General features: G+C 36.1%; 1 protein-coding gene and 1 long non-coding RNA gene across 6 annotated transcripts in view; one reads left to right on the top strand and one right to left on the bottom strand.

Moving 5' to 3' along the window:
- The window catches only part of LOC142068560 (uncharacterized), a 469,584-nt gene that overhangs the window by 428,185 nt on the left and 28,482 nt on the right, over positions 1-12,917 (top strand). The window lies entirely within an intron of this gene.
- Positions 6,184-12,917, bottom strand: part of ZNF804A (zinc finger protein 804A) — a 220,573-nt gene continuing 213,839 nt past the window's right edge. For all 5 annotated transcript variants that reach the window (XM_048869378.2, XM_048869379.2, XM_075118004.1 and 2 more), the window contains one exon: positions 6,184-9,920. In XM_048869378.2, coding sequence (XP_048725335.2) covers positions 6,644-9,920 — 3,277 coding nt within the window. In that variant the 3' untranslated portion in view covers positions 6,184-6,643. The remainder of the gene's footprint in view (positions 9,921-12,917) is intronic.

The raw sequence follows: 12,917 nt of genomic DNA, 5'->3' as shown, positions 1-12,917 counted from the left end.
TGCAAGGAATGTGTGTGTAAAATATAAGGGATGATTAGAAGGTCCAAAACTTTGCCTGCTTCAGTGACCTTTCCATGAAGGGATGCTTATTATTTCAAAATAGAAAAGCATTTCTGAAAATTGATTTTTTTCTATCCATTCTGTATTCTTTTTTAAAAATTGAAACCAGTGTCCTCCCCTTTTAAAGCTATCAGACATGCAGTGCAGCAACAACCATTTTAATTTAAAATTGATCTTCTAATTCACACAACTAATGGAAGATCCATTGCACATTACTAAAATTTGCAACTTAGTGAGTATGCTCTTCCTTCTGGATTTGGGCACCAGGCCCCTGACTCGACACCAATGAAACATTTAAATACTGTGATCGTGTCACTGTAAAGTGCCCTCTGTCTCACACCACCTTAATACTGTATGAATCTTGTCATGCTGAGTAACATGTGGGATGGCGAGAAAGCCATTTATTAATTGCATGAGCACTTAACTCTTTGTGACTCAGGATAGACAGTGTTTGAAACTGCAATGATGTATAACACAGACAAATTAAAAGGGTTTTGACAGTTAACTCCAGGCCCATTCTTTGCACCAACAGAGGTAAAATAATAATGTAGAAATGTATCTAACCATTTTACTGATTTGTGCTCTTATTTATTTCATATCAAATTGGAATTAAATTGAAAACTGAATATGTTAGTGGAGTTTTAGTAAATAAAGACCCCTCTTTAAGCACCAAACTGAAATTTCATCCCCATTGAAGCCAATGGTACCACTCCATTGTAGAAGTCAAGAGTAAAACTGGGATATGAGCACATGGGACATCTATAAACTTAAAAGCTTGAAACTAAAATGAGAAGTCTTTGAATTGTTACAGCGGGTATATTTATTTTTTCAATTAAATGTGGGGGGCTGAGATTTTATTTGCAAATATAAATTCTAAGAAACTTTGATGTCACTAAATGACAAAGAAAGGAAATGAACAAACCTTTATAAAATATTCAAAGTAAGGAGGAGAAGAAATAGTGTAAATAAAATAATATTTAAGTATATAGTTACTGTAAACATTAAACCCAAATGATCTACAAAATTTATGTGTACATATTATATAATAAGTCATGGTAATTTATGCAATTAGTGACATTTGTACAGTACTGTATATTCTATTTTATAAAACAAAATCTAATTTCAATAGCAAAAGAGTTAAAATAACATGGTACAATTTTACAATAAGACAACATATTGCATATACATGTGAAGTGGTACAGTTTGCGTATGTAAAATTACTTGGCAATATACAACTATGCAAATCAGTATATTCTGTACAGCTCATGAACTTTAGAACAAAATAACTGACAGGTTAAAGTTTATAAGCCCTCATTCCAAACAAGCAGCTTCTAGAAATGTATATTTTACAGATTTACTGCTTAGATTCAGTTTTTATTTGGGATGTTTTAGGAGATTTATAAAACGCAGTGATCCAAATGCTCAGCTCAAGCAAATCAGTGTGGCTCCACTGAAGTCAACAGAGCTGCACTGATCTACGCCAGCTGAGGAGCTGGCCCAATATGTTTAAAGCCATACGTTAAATACAGTGAGCTCTCAGATACATATTACCAGATTGCTAAAATATGTACATTGGGGAAAGACACTGTAGAAAATATACTGAAGACAAAGTGTAGCAGTTTGGGAAGTTATGCACTTTTATAAAAGCAAGCACAATATAGTAAACTGAAATATATATGGGAAATAGATGCTGGGACCAGCACTCTGTATGAGAAACTCTCCCAAGAAGAGAAAACATAATTTTAAAAAGTCTAGTTTTGTTACAGGAATTAACAGAATATTCATATTTCAACAGGAACCACTTTTTAGTATCATGATTCCAGCCCTGTACCAAGAGCTAAAAAGAAGGATGATAAATGATGCTTTGTTGCACACTGTTAGAGTATGAGAGCTCCTTTGAGAGAAATCTCCCATGGTTGTGGGACTACCAGTATTATGAATCCCTAAAAGAGTCTCAAAATTAGGACTGTTGGAGTCAAAAATGAGGGCTGCAGAAAAAAAAGGTAAATTGTTTCAAGCAACATTATCTAACATTTTGCAGTAAAGTCAAAGATGTCCACTGATTTGGACCAGGGCAATTTGTTTAACTTCTCTTTACAATACTGACAATGGAGAAGTTAAACTGAGCAGTAGAATGAGCATATTTAAAACCCTAAAATGTAATCGTTCTGATGTTCAGTTATATTTGAGTTAAATTGAGTTAAATGTGAATGTAAAGAGAAACAAGACAGTGCTGGAGATGCTGGATTTTAATAGCTGAAGATAAACTTGCTTTCTCCATTGCACGTACAAAGGAAAAGAAATGTACTTTGGCATTTCTCATAGATGGTAATTTGTAGATCTCTCCTGTAGGCCCCAGTTCAGCACAGTAATTAAGTATGTGCCAACCTTAAAGCACATGAGTACTTCTATTGAAATCAATGTGACTATTAATGTGCTCCAAGTTAGTCATGTATTTAAGTAATTTGGTGAACCAGAGCCTTAAGAAAGAAGATGAGTGAAGAAAGTTTGGAATAAAGTTAGTCTATGTTCAGAATGCTGGGGCAGCATCAATAGTTGAGGCCTTGTATAATTTTATATTTTAAGCATTTGCCTTTTATCTCTGAAATGCCAATATAATGAGGTGAACCTAAATTTTATGCTTTCTAAACTGAAGAGCTTTTAAGCATGCACACAGTACATTCATCTTCCTCTAATACACTGGGCACACAAGACTGTGCAGTGATGTGTCCACAACTCCCAGTGACTTCAGTTTGTGTTTGTGGGTGCTCAGCAGCTTACAGTTGTTCATCATTGTGCAGGATCAGGCTCTAAAACGTGCGCTTTTTACAACTGTCTGGGGATCAGATGTCTCAATCTGTAAATCATTTTGCTCGTTCCTGCAGAAATCCCATGTGAGTTTATTCCTTTCAGGCAGAGTTAAAATTTAGGATAATCTGTGGTTAAATTCAGTAAAATGAACAATCGGATTCTTCTGCTTTCTGTATGTATTATAGCATTTTAACTGTTCTGTGTATTTACAGATTAGAAAGGAAAGTGTATAATTAGTCCAAACTGCCTATAACAATGCAAGATGATTATGATTCTTAATGCTTGAAAAATCCTATTTAGAACATTATTTTATGGTACATATTACCTGAGAAATGGTATGCCTCCAGGAAGGTCATGGTCTGGACAAATTGCTGCTTTCCAAGGGCAGGAAAAAAACACATTTCTCATCTCAGTGGAACATATTAACTTTTCAATCATTTCTTTGTGTAGCTGTTCTGGGAATGGGAAGCCATTTAACAAAATCTATAACCTAATTTAGGTTTATCATTGCAATCTGAAGATAAATTAATTCCAACAACTCTGGTGATTTAAAGGAACAGTAACTTATTTTTATTTCTTTACCTTGGAATCAGATTCCAAACATTATATAAATTGGCAATATGAGTTGGAACTGCAAAACATTAAAAGGCAACATTTCTGATTAGATTTGAACATTCTAAAGAAATTAATTAGATTTAAGAAAGTTGGCAGGTTGTGTATCTAGGAATCATAGTGTCTTCAGTTATTCAGCACTTGCAAAGATTTCCAAACTTATGAATGAGATTGTAAAATCAGAAAATACAAGTCTACAGAACTACACTTAGATTATGTATCCAGTAAGATTATTTAGTAATACAAGAGCAACTCAGATGAAATATTTATTAAATCATTTAATTTAGCTTGTTCAATTTGAAATTCAGTCTTTGTTATTAGAAAATGTTTCTGTATTTCTATATTTGAAGTCACATATACAAAACAGTGCTAGAACTTAAGGTATTAATGTTTAAAGAATACTTACACCTTCTCGTTATTGGTATTTTACTTATATCCATTAACTTTATACACGATGCTAATGCAGTTACTCTATATAATATATCATTTTGCAATATCTTAAAACTGTTAAATTCCTTAATAGACAATACATTTAAGCTAAATTCCAGTGAAAGTGTAAAATCCAAAGTATAAAATAGAACTAGTAGAAAAATTTCTTACAAATTTTGGGGATTTTTTAAAACAAAAAATGATTTTTGGATGAAAATGTTTGTTGAAAATTTGAAATTGGGGAAATTTTGACTAGCTGCAGCATAAAACTTGTTAATATGATAAACTGTGCATAATTGTTTCCCACAGTATCTTCTTATTTTCTAATTGTAATGTTATAAAATTGCTATTTTGCCCCAACCTTCCCGAAAGAATGTGTTAAATATAAATTGTTACTTAAATCAGAAATTAGTCTAAAACTGTTAAAGCATGAAAAATGCATTTCACACACACAAAATGAAAAGACAGAAATAGCCGTTAAGCTACATTTTCCATATACCAGATTAAACAAAATTAGGCATGAAACCACAAACTGGAGGGATGAAAACAAAAAAAAAACCAAAAAAATCTTTTAGTCAGATTTTCAAAGTTGCTCAGTACCTGAGCACCTGTTACCACCAACCCATTTGTGACCTCTCAGCATCTTGGAAAACCAGGCCATCAAAGTGCTCCTTTGTACTAGCCTTTAGCACAGTAATGTAATTTTCCTCTTTACAATGGTACTGTACCTGCAAGATGTTGCACCAAGTAAAATATGTGGACCCCAGAACTTTAAAATTGTATTAGAAAGTGATTGAGATAGCTTTTGAGTGTAATATAAAATTAAAATTTGCTTTATTGACAGAGGTAAGTTTTAGTATTATAGATGGCAAATATAACAATATATTTATGCCATTTTACTCTCGTTTAAGAGTGAAGTTGGTATTAATTATTTAATATATTCTTCAAAAATTATCTTTCCTTGAGCTTCTCTTATACTTAATTTTATCATAATCATATAAATGAAGAAAGGAAACCACCATGAATTTCTAAATTATCCCTTATATTTTATTACAAGAGGGTATGCTACTGCCACTATAGGTCATTTTGCAAACCCTCCTCTTTATCCATGTGACTAGTCCCCTTTAAAGTGAATGGGACTGGTAATATGAAAAAGTGTTGCCGGGCTAGGGCTATATACATTTAAAGCTGTGTCATCATTATGGACCTAACCCAACTCCAGTAAAGCCAACAAGAAAGATTCCCATTGTCTTATATGAGAGTTGGATTAGATCAGACCTAAATAAGGGGGTTGGGGTAGTAGAAAGGAATGTCTGAAGGACTAAATATATGTGTGTGTGTGTGTACGTATGTATGTGTATATATATTTGACAAAACATTCTAGAACCATACAATATGAAAATAGTCAGACAAAATTGTTAATTTGATAGTAAGAGTTTGATTCAACCCCTTAAAAGACTGGAAATTTCCAGTCAGGGTTGTGACTTTCCTCAGTTCAAATATGCCCAAATATCCTTGCCATTTCCACCTATCACATGAAATGATACACAGGTGGAAACATTCTCCCTTCTGATATGCTTGTTCGTCTCCCATTGAGGTAAACATGAGCTATGTGTCCACCAGGGGAACAATGTAATTATTTGGCTGAAGTATCTGAACTGATCATCATTTCAGTGTGCCTATTTTTAGACATAAAATAAATTGCACTCACAAAAGGGGCACCCCCCCCACACACAAACGGTTTGTGTGCACACACTGCCGGTTGCATGACTAGCTATTCCATTTCCATGTGGAAATGGGGGTTTTGCAGAAGCAAAATGGCAAAACAACTATGGTCATTTCAATCACGCATATGTGCAGACGTGGATGACATCTGGCAGGAAATGTAGTGCTATTTATGCTGAAGAAGCTAAATGCAGATATGGTTTACAGTTTACTCCAAATGTCCTTGCTTTTTTTCCCCTGTGCCATTTATGTTACTTTAAAAGAGCTGGTTTGGTTTAATAGAAAAGAGAGTGGCTCAAACAGTCAGCAGTTTGTCCGCATACTACAAGTAGACAAAATTTGTCTCAGTGACATCAAACTGCTAACACAAATAGATCTATTACCCTTTGTCCCTTGCTCGGTAAGACAGTTACCCTTAAGGCATTAGCCTCTGAGCTTGGTGATAAATCACTGAAGGATAGGAAACCTGATTATCCAAACATAGCAGGAATAGACTATGTTATTCATCCGTGAGGCTTGTAATGAATGATTTTTGATATACTTAAATAGTTAACAAAAATTTATTGCAAGAGATAGTTTGTCACTAGATTTACAGTTTCAAGAAACATAGTACAAAACAGTGCATCAGCTTTGTCTAAACATTAAATAGGTGCAGGTTCACAAAGATAAAAAAACAAAAGGAGCATACTTTACAACATAGATTGCAATACTATAAATATATTTTATGTACATTATACATATTCTAAGACATGATTTTCATACATATATATATATATAGTTCATATTAGATCAGACTATTCAGTGCTTTAGTTATATTATGGAGCTGAACTTTACATACATATTTGCATTGTTACACTTATAGTAAATGATTCCAAATTAATGAGGCATTTTAACCAGTTTATTCCAGTCACTTAAAGAACCATTTGTCAAAACTGACGAGTGCTTACATATAGCAGTATGTTAATTTAGAGACAGCTCTTTCCATTTTGATTGTTGAAAACTTGACCTAGAAGAGGGGCTGCAATGGAATGACAGCTGGGTGTGGTGAAAGCAGCGAAGGAAACAATGCATGAGGTAATGGGGGGAAAGCCAGGTGACTCGGATGAAGGACGGAAGTTGGAATTAGTGGCAGTTGTGGCGGAGCAACAAAAGTTGTGTGGGTTCCTGGGCAAAGTCTAGGTCCTACTGCGAGATGAGGTAAAGGTGTTCTTGAAAGGGTTGGGACCTGTGAAAGAAATGGTTGGTGAGGCTGGAGAACCTTAAATGTACTTGCTGCAGCAGCAGCGGCAGCATGCTGCTGTAAAACCGTGTGATGGATTGTGGTTACAGAGGTAGAACATAAGGGCTGCTGCAAGGGCAAAGGCTGCAGAGGAGGATTAGGTTGGATTGCAGTGGGTGGAAAGGCAAACTTCACCTTGTTAGCCAGCACGTTTTGCTGCATGAGCTGCTGATAGGCCTCACATTGCAAGTCTTTGAATTTTCCATGGTTTTCTGGGGGAAATATCAATGTCTGATCAGGCAACGTAAATGGGGCAAGTATCTGTTCAGTGGTTAAAAAGGCATGACTATTTATATGTGCTTCTTTGAATGACAAAGGTGGAGGGCTGTTAATTATGCCCGAATTATACCGCAGCCATTCACTGGTTGCCTCATTTATTTTTTCTTGTGGTATGGTCTCTGCTACTTCATGTTGGCATAGATATGGTTTGCGAGTAGTTTGTTCCACATTTCTATCAATACTGGGCACTTTATAAGGAGCTTGACTTTCACGAGCCCTTACATTTTCATGTTTCTTTTCTTCTTCTAGCTTGTTCTCTGGTGTTGCAGTTGTCAGAACACTATGTTCAATAACAGAAGCAGAGGAATGCGTGAAGTGCTCCAAAAATATACTTGGAGAGCTCTGCATTGTTGAACACTCTGTTGACTTGTTATTTTCTGATAAAAGTAAACCATCAGATTGTAGAGTCAACTTGTTTTCTACCAGCTGTGTTGTTTCCGCCATATTTTTTGTATAATCTTTTATGGGTTGAGTTTTTGTTTGTTGTATATTTTCTTGTGTTAACAATTCCCCCAAAATATTTAATGTAGAATTTCCTCTGGAAGGTCTATGATTTTCATTTCTTCTTAGTTCTTTGTTGACAAATATGTGATGGGTTCTAGATCTTTTTCTCCTCCTTTTCCTTTTAGGCTTACAATGTGCAGCTAAATTACTTGTTTGCCTGAGATACGCTTCTGATAAAAATGCCTGTCTACATGAACTTTCATCTGATGAACAAGAATATGTATGTTGTCTTCGCTTTCGATGGGATCTTTCAGGTTCATCAGTCAGAAAGTTGTAAGCTCTCTTGATGGACTGGCTTTGACTTGTACATTTTTCCAAACATTTATGATCTGGGCTACAGCTAGATCTTCTGACCTTACAGCTACATAATGTTCTAGAATACATTAAGTTATGTCTTCCAGAATTCAAAGTCAGTTGTTTTGACTGCCTATGAGAGCTTGCTTTGTACTTTCTGTGCAGAGGTTCAGAGTCAGTGCAGTGGTCATAGCTATTTTTTGTGTTCCAGGTCCCACATTGGCCTTTGTCACCATGTATGTTTGTTGATGTGGACATGGTTCTTTTGTGATCACTGTTTCCAATGCCAAGTTTTTGACATGACTGTTGTAACTGCTCTGTAGCTAACCATATGCTTCCAATTTCATCTCTGCACTTCCCTGAAGTATTTTGAAGGTGCTGATGTTTATCTTCATTGACATAATTAATTTTCTGTTCAGCTGTTGAAGAAATTTCAGTGTCTGCTTTTGCTATTTCCTCATGATGGTGATGACATAATTTTCTCCTTTTCCTTTTCCTATTTTTGTGAAAACATCTTTTGTGAGTTTCTTTGTTCCAGACTTTGCTGTGTTTATCATCTATCCTGGTGTCCTGTCGTAAATGGCTTTTGGAAATGTGGTATTTTTCTGTTTTTCCAGTCCTGAAAGAGGCATCCAAGCACATTTTATCTTGATTTGTTGCAGGTTCACAGCTTTTAGCTAACAAAACATCTGTTATAAGTGATGTTGCTTGGTCGCACACATTTTTATTAATTTCTGTTTTGTAATCAGCACATTCTGAAATAGATTTATCTGTGTCATCTAAAACAAGACTCTGGTTGGACTCAGTTTTGTCATGAGAATGATGTACATTTGACTGATGTTTAGTTTTCTCCATGCAGTCACTTGCTCGTGATGACCTGAAGTCAAAACATAAAGGATTACAGCTATATGAAATGGATGGTTCTGTATTTGTGTAAATTAACATTTCGGATGGCCACTGAAGAACAGACAATCCATGTTTGCTCAGAACAGGAACAAATGGTTCACAAGGTCTTTTATGTGTCTCTTGTTTGTTTTGTAAGGCTGTACTCTCCCCTTCAGAATTTGATGACATATGTAGGTCAGAGCCAAGTTTTTTAATTTCTGCTTCAGTTGTGGATGAATCACTATTAATGTATTTATTGTTTTCCTCTGTGATGTCTTGCAAAGGTAAGCAATCATCAGTGATATCACGAGCTGGGGATTTTTTCCCCAACCTCTCAGAACTGTGACTTTCTACAGGTGGTGCCTGATTACTAATGGCAACTGTGGACAGTGATTGATCTCGTAATGCTGGTGAATTGACATCAACACAACAGTCATCCAAATCGCAAGACACAGGTTGTTTCAAATGAGAATCGGCTGGAACTAATACTGTATTCTCTAGTATTATATTTTTCTCCTTACTGGATAGTTGTTTTGACTCCTGAACTTCAGAAGCTTCTGCTGTGTCAGTACATTTTTCCATCAGTGGGTGACTGTAGTTTTGTTTCTCCTCAGAGCACAAAACTATTTCTGTTGCTGATGGAAACTGAAGATTACAAGCTCCTGGAACAAATCTACTTCTTCTGCTAATTCCATGTTCACTGGATGTTTCATCATTATATTCATAGAATACAGCAGCTGAGGACTCCAACTTCACTGATGCTTTCTTAGGAAAAGCAAAAGAGAATCCTATTTTATGTCCATGGACTCCTTGTACTTGATCCCCAAGTTTGAGAGTGTCAGATTTGTTATTAATTGCGCTTTCCGAAGCAGAAAAAGCACTAGAAGTAACATCTTTCGCATTCTGTGCATTGTGCATTAATGTACAATTGACATTTTGTTGTTTGTTAGAAGCGTCTATGATAGTACTTTGTGGGATTTCATGGAAATTATCTCTCACAGTAACTGTAGTGGACTTGAACATGGGACCACTCCCAGGAGCACTAAAAAACAAAACAAAACCTTCCATGAGTACACTTCAAAGAAATCAGATGTTCAGAGTTACTGCCTTCCCCCTGTACTATTATTTCCATAACATTGTGTTACATTTGTTTCCCCAAAGATTTCTAGGGGGACAGGTTAACTATTCTAAATCAATAGCTCCAAAACAAGACTACATTCCAGCAGGGGCTTTCAAACTTCTTCCTACTGCAAAATATAGTAGGACAGAGGATGTCTCATAAATCGCCTCCCTCTCAGAGAGACTGCCTCCCCGTCCATATGTGACCACGTAGTCAACCTCTCCTCCTATTTGCGATCACAAACATAATTGTGAAAACCTTATCAGATTCTTACATGCAAAAAAATAAGATTAGGTAAGTATTTATGTACTTTCAGCTGACCTAGTACAATAAGTGATTTATCCTTCATGAACAAAAATTAATCACACTGTCTACTATTGTTCTTGATTTCGTCTCCTCATCCCAGCTGTTCTGTATGACTCAACAAGAAGCAAGGAGAAGAGCCAACAGAGCACCAGTAGTCTACAGACCACAATTTGGGAATTTCTGCATTACCATAAGTCATGCTACTTTTGAAACTCAGCCAGCAAACGTCTATCTTTCACACTTGTTTTTTTTTAACTGAAAAATCAAACTGACATATTTGAAGTAATGATGGAAAAACCTGAAAACCTCTATAGATTCAGTACAGGTAATCATCCAGAAGCATGTATGCCTATCTGTGTTTAATCTATTTTGGCTGGAAATTGGGGTGGGTATCTCACAAAAAAAAAAGGGTTTCACCTGAAAGAGTTCCTCTGTTAACTAACTCCAGATAGGTTGAAAATACCTTTAGACTAGCTGTTTCAGAGAACTAAGTTTTGACTTCTTTTACCAGCCTAATCTAGCTAATATTATCAAAAATGTTTTTGTCTCTGTTTATTTACTGCCTTGCATAGCTCCTATAAGAACAATAATACAATAATTATTAAATACAGCCAGAACACAACATTCAGATGCAGTCTTACCCTTCATATAAACATCATCCCCTCAAAACCAAAAAAGCATTTGACAAAAAACAGAATGGAAAGAAAGCCAAAAATATGTTTGTTACCAACCTAACTGAAAAAAGTGGCTTTACAATATGATCTAACTTCAGTGGCAACAGTTAGGGAGGTAAGGGAAAGAGGCAAACACACTTGCTCAAAGGTCCATAGGCTGCAAAGCCCAGGGGTAGAGCGGCCATGAGTCAACCACTTTTAAGCTGCGGTTCTGCGCTAAATCAGACAGAAAAGCAACTTGACCACCTTTCAGTGAGTGGTGTTTGCAACCTGGTGCATGGGATTGGACAACTCAAATTTGGCCTGGCCACTCCTCTGCCTAGATGGAGGGGCAAGCAGGCCAAATTATGTTGTGATGTGGAGCGTGGAGAGTCTGTTCTTCTACAGTGGAGCACAGGGGAGTCAGCCAAGAACTTGACTCCTGGCGGCAACTGGCTGAGGGAGGCCTGGGTCCCTGTGGGAGAGCCGGCAATAAGCAGGGGCCTTGCAGGGGGGAGGGATGGCAGGGACCAGAATTTCTCCTCCCTCCAAAAAAATCTGAATTGGTGCCACTGCCTGAAGTTTGCCAAATTCAGCATTTGATGGACATTTCAGGGGAACAGTTTCAAGAGATGGGAGCATTCATCTGAGAATGGCTGGCTAGCTGCCAAATTAAGACTAACAACTAAGACATCACAGCAGACTAACTGTATCCCAAACCATATATGGCTTTACAGATTGTCACTAATATCTGAACTACAAGCAGAAATCAATAGGGTGTGCCATTGCAGAACACGGGATTACATGTTCATGTCAATCTACCCTCCTGGGAAGGATTGACCTGGCTTCTGCACTAGCTGAATATTTTGAAAATTCCTCAAAGCCCACCTGAAGTAGAACACATTAGAGCAGTTAGGGCTGTTTGAAAGTGTTATGTTTTAGACAGAAAATTGGGTTTTCCACATTTTTTTTAAATGAAATGTGTTTGCTATAGTTTTGGATACTAATTTAAAAACACGCTAATTGGCAGCTCACTGCTCTATTCCTGACTCACAGGATCACCCCCATCATGATCCAGTTGTATTAGTCCATAAGGCTAGATCAGATTCTTGACTCTCCTAGTCCTAAAATGTACACTGCATTCTATTTTGTCAATTAAATATTTTAATAAGGTTTTTATTTAGTTGAAATTATACTAATGTTAATGCTGCTTTTGAACCTACTCTCAGTTATTTAGAACAATATATGGGAATCAACAGATCTATCTATCTATCTATCTATCTATCTATCTATCAGAAAAGTAACTGCAAAAATGACATCAACCTCTTCACTGTATCTTTTTCTTTTCATCTACATTTTCAATGAGCTTCTTTAATTCTGTCAGTAAAGTTTGTACTTACATACACTTTACACACGTGCCAGTTTTCCTAGCAAACATGTTTTTTGTGCTCACAACATGTATACACTTCCAAATATTTTAGGCACAATTAAGGAGTTTGGACCTACATATCTTTATTCCAACACACGTATATTAGCTTACTGACAAAATGAGGTACTTACTATGTTAGCATTGAAGAGTCAATACAGTATGGGAGTGCAAACTGGACTTATGTACCATAAATAGAAACATAAAAAGCTAATTTCTGATTGCAAAATTCATATTACTGGACATGAATTGTAGAGGATTTTCAGATCACACTAGTTTATAAAGCTACTAGTTAGATTTTTTGCTTGTAAACAAATCAAGTTCAATATGCAAGTCATTGAGATAGAATAAATATGGAATCTCAGTGTCATTTTAAACAGTCACTTTTCACAGTATAGTTAGACTTTAACAGATACGTTTGCCTTTTTTCTGAAGTAGCAAGTAACGCTCCTGAATTGTGCTTCTTAAGCACTTATAGCCATATCTAGATGCATGCACTATCCCAGGAGTCCAGCTAGCAATTTCAACTCAGTA

The sequence above is a fragment of the Caretta caretta genome, chromosome 11, assembly GCF_965140235.1.
Source record: "Caretta caretta isolate rCarCar2 chromosome 11, rCarCar1.hap1, whole genome shotgun sequence".
Classification (NCBI taxonomy): domain Eukaryota; kingdom Metazoa; phylum Chordata; order Testudines; family Cheloniidae; genus Caretta; species Caretta caretta.
The sequence above is the reverse complement of the archived record's forward strand: the minus strand, read 5'-3'. Positions and strand labels throughout refer to the sequence as shown.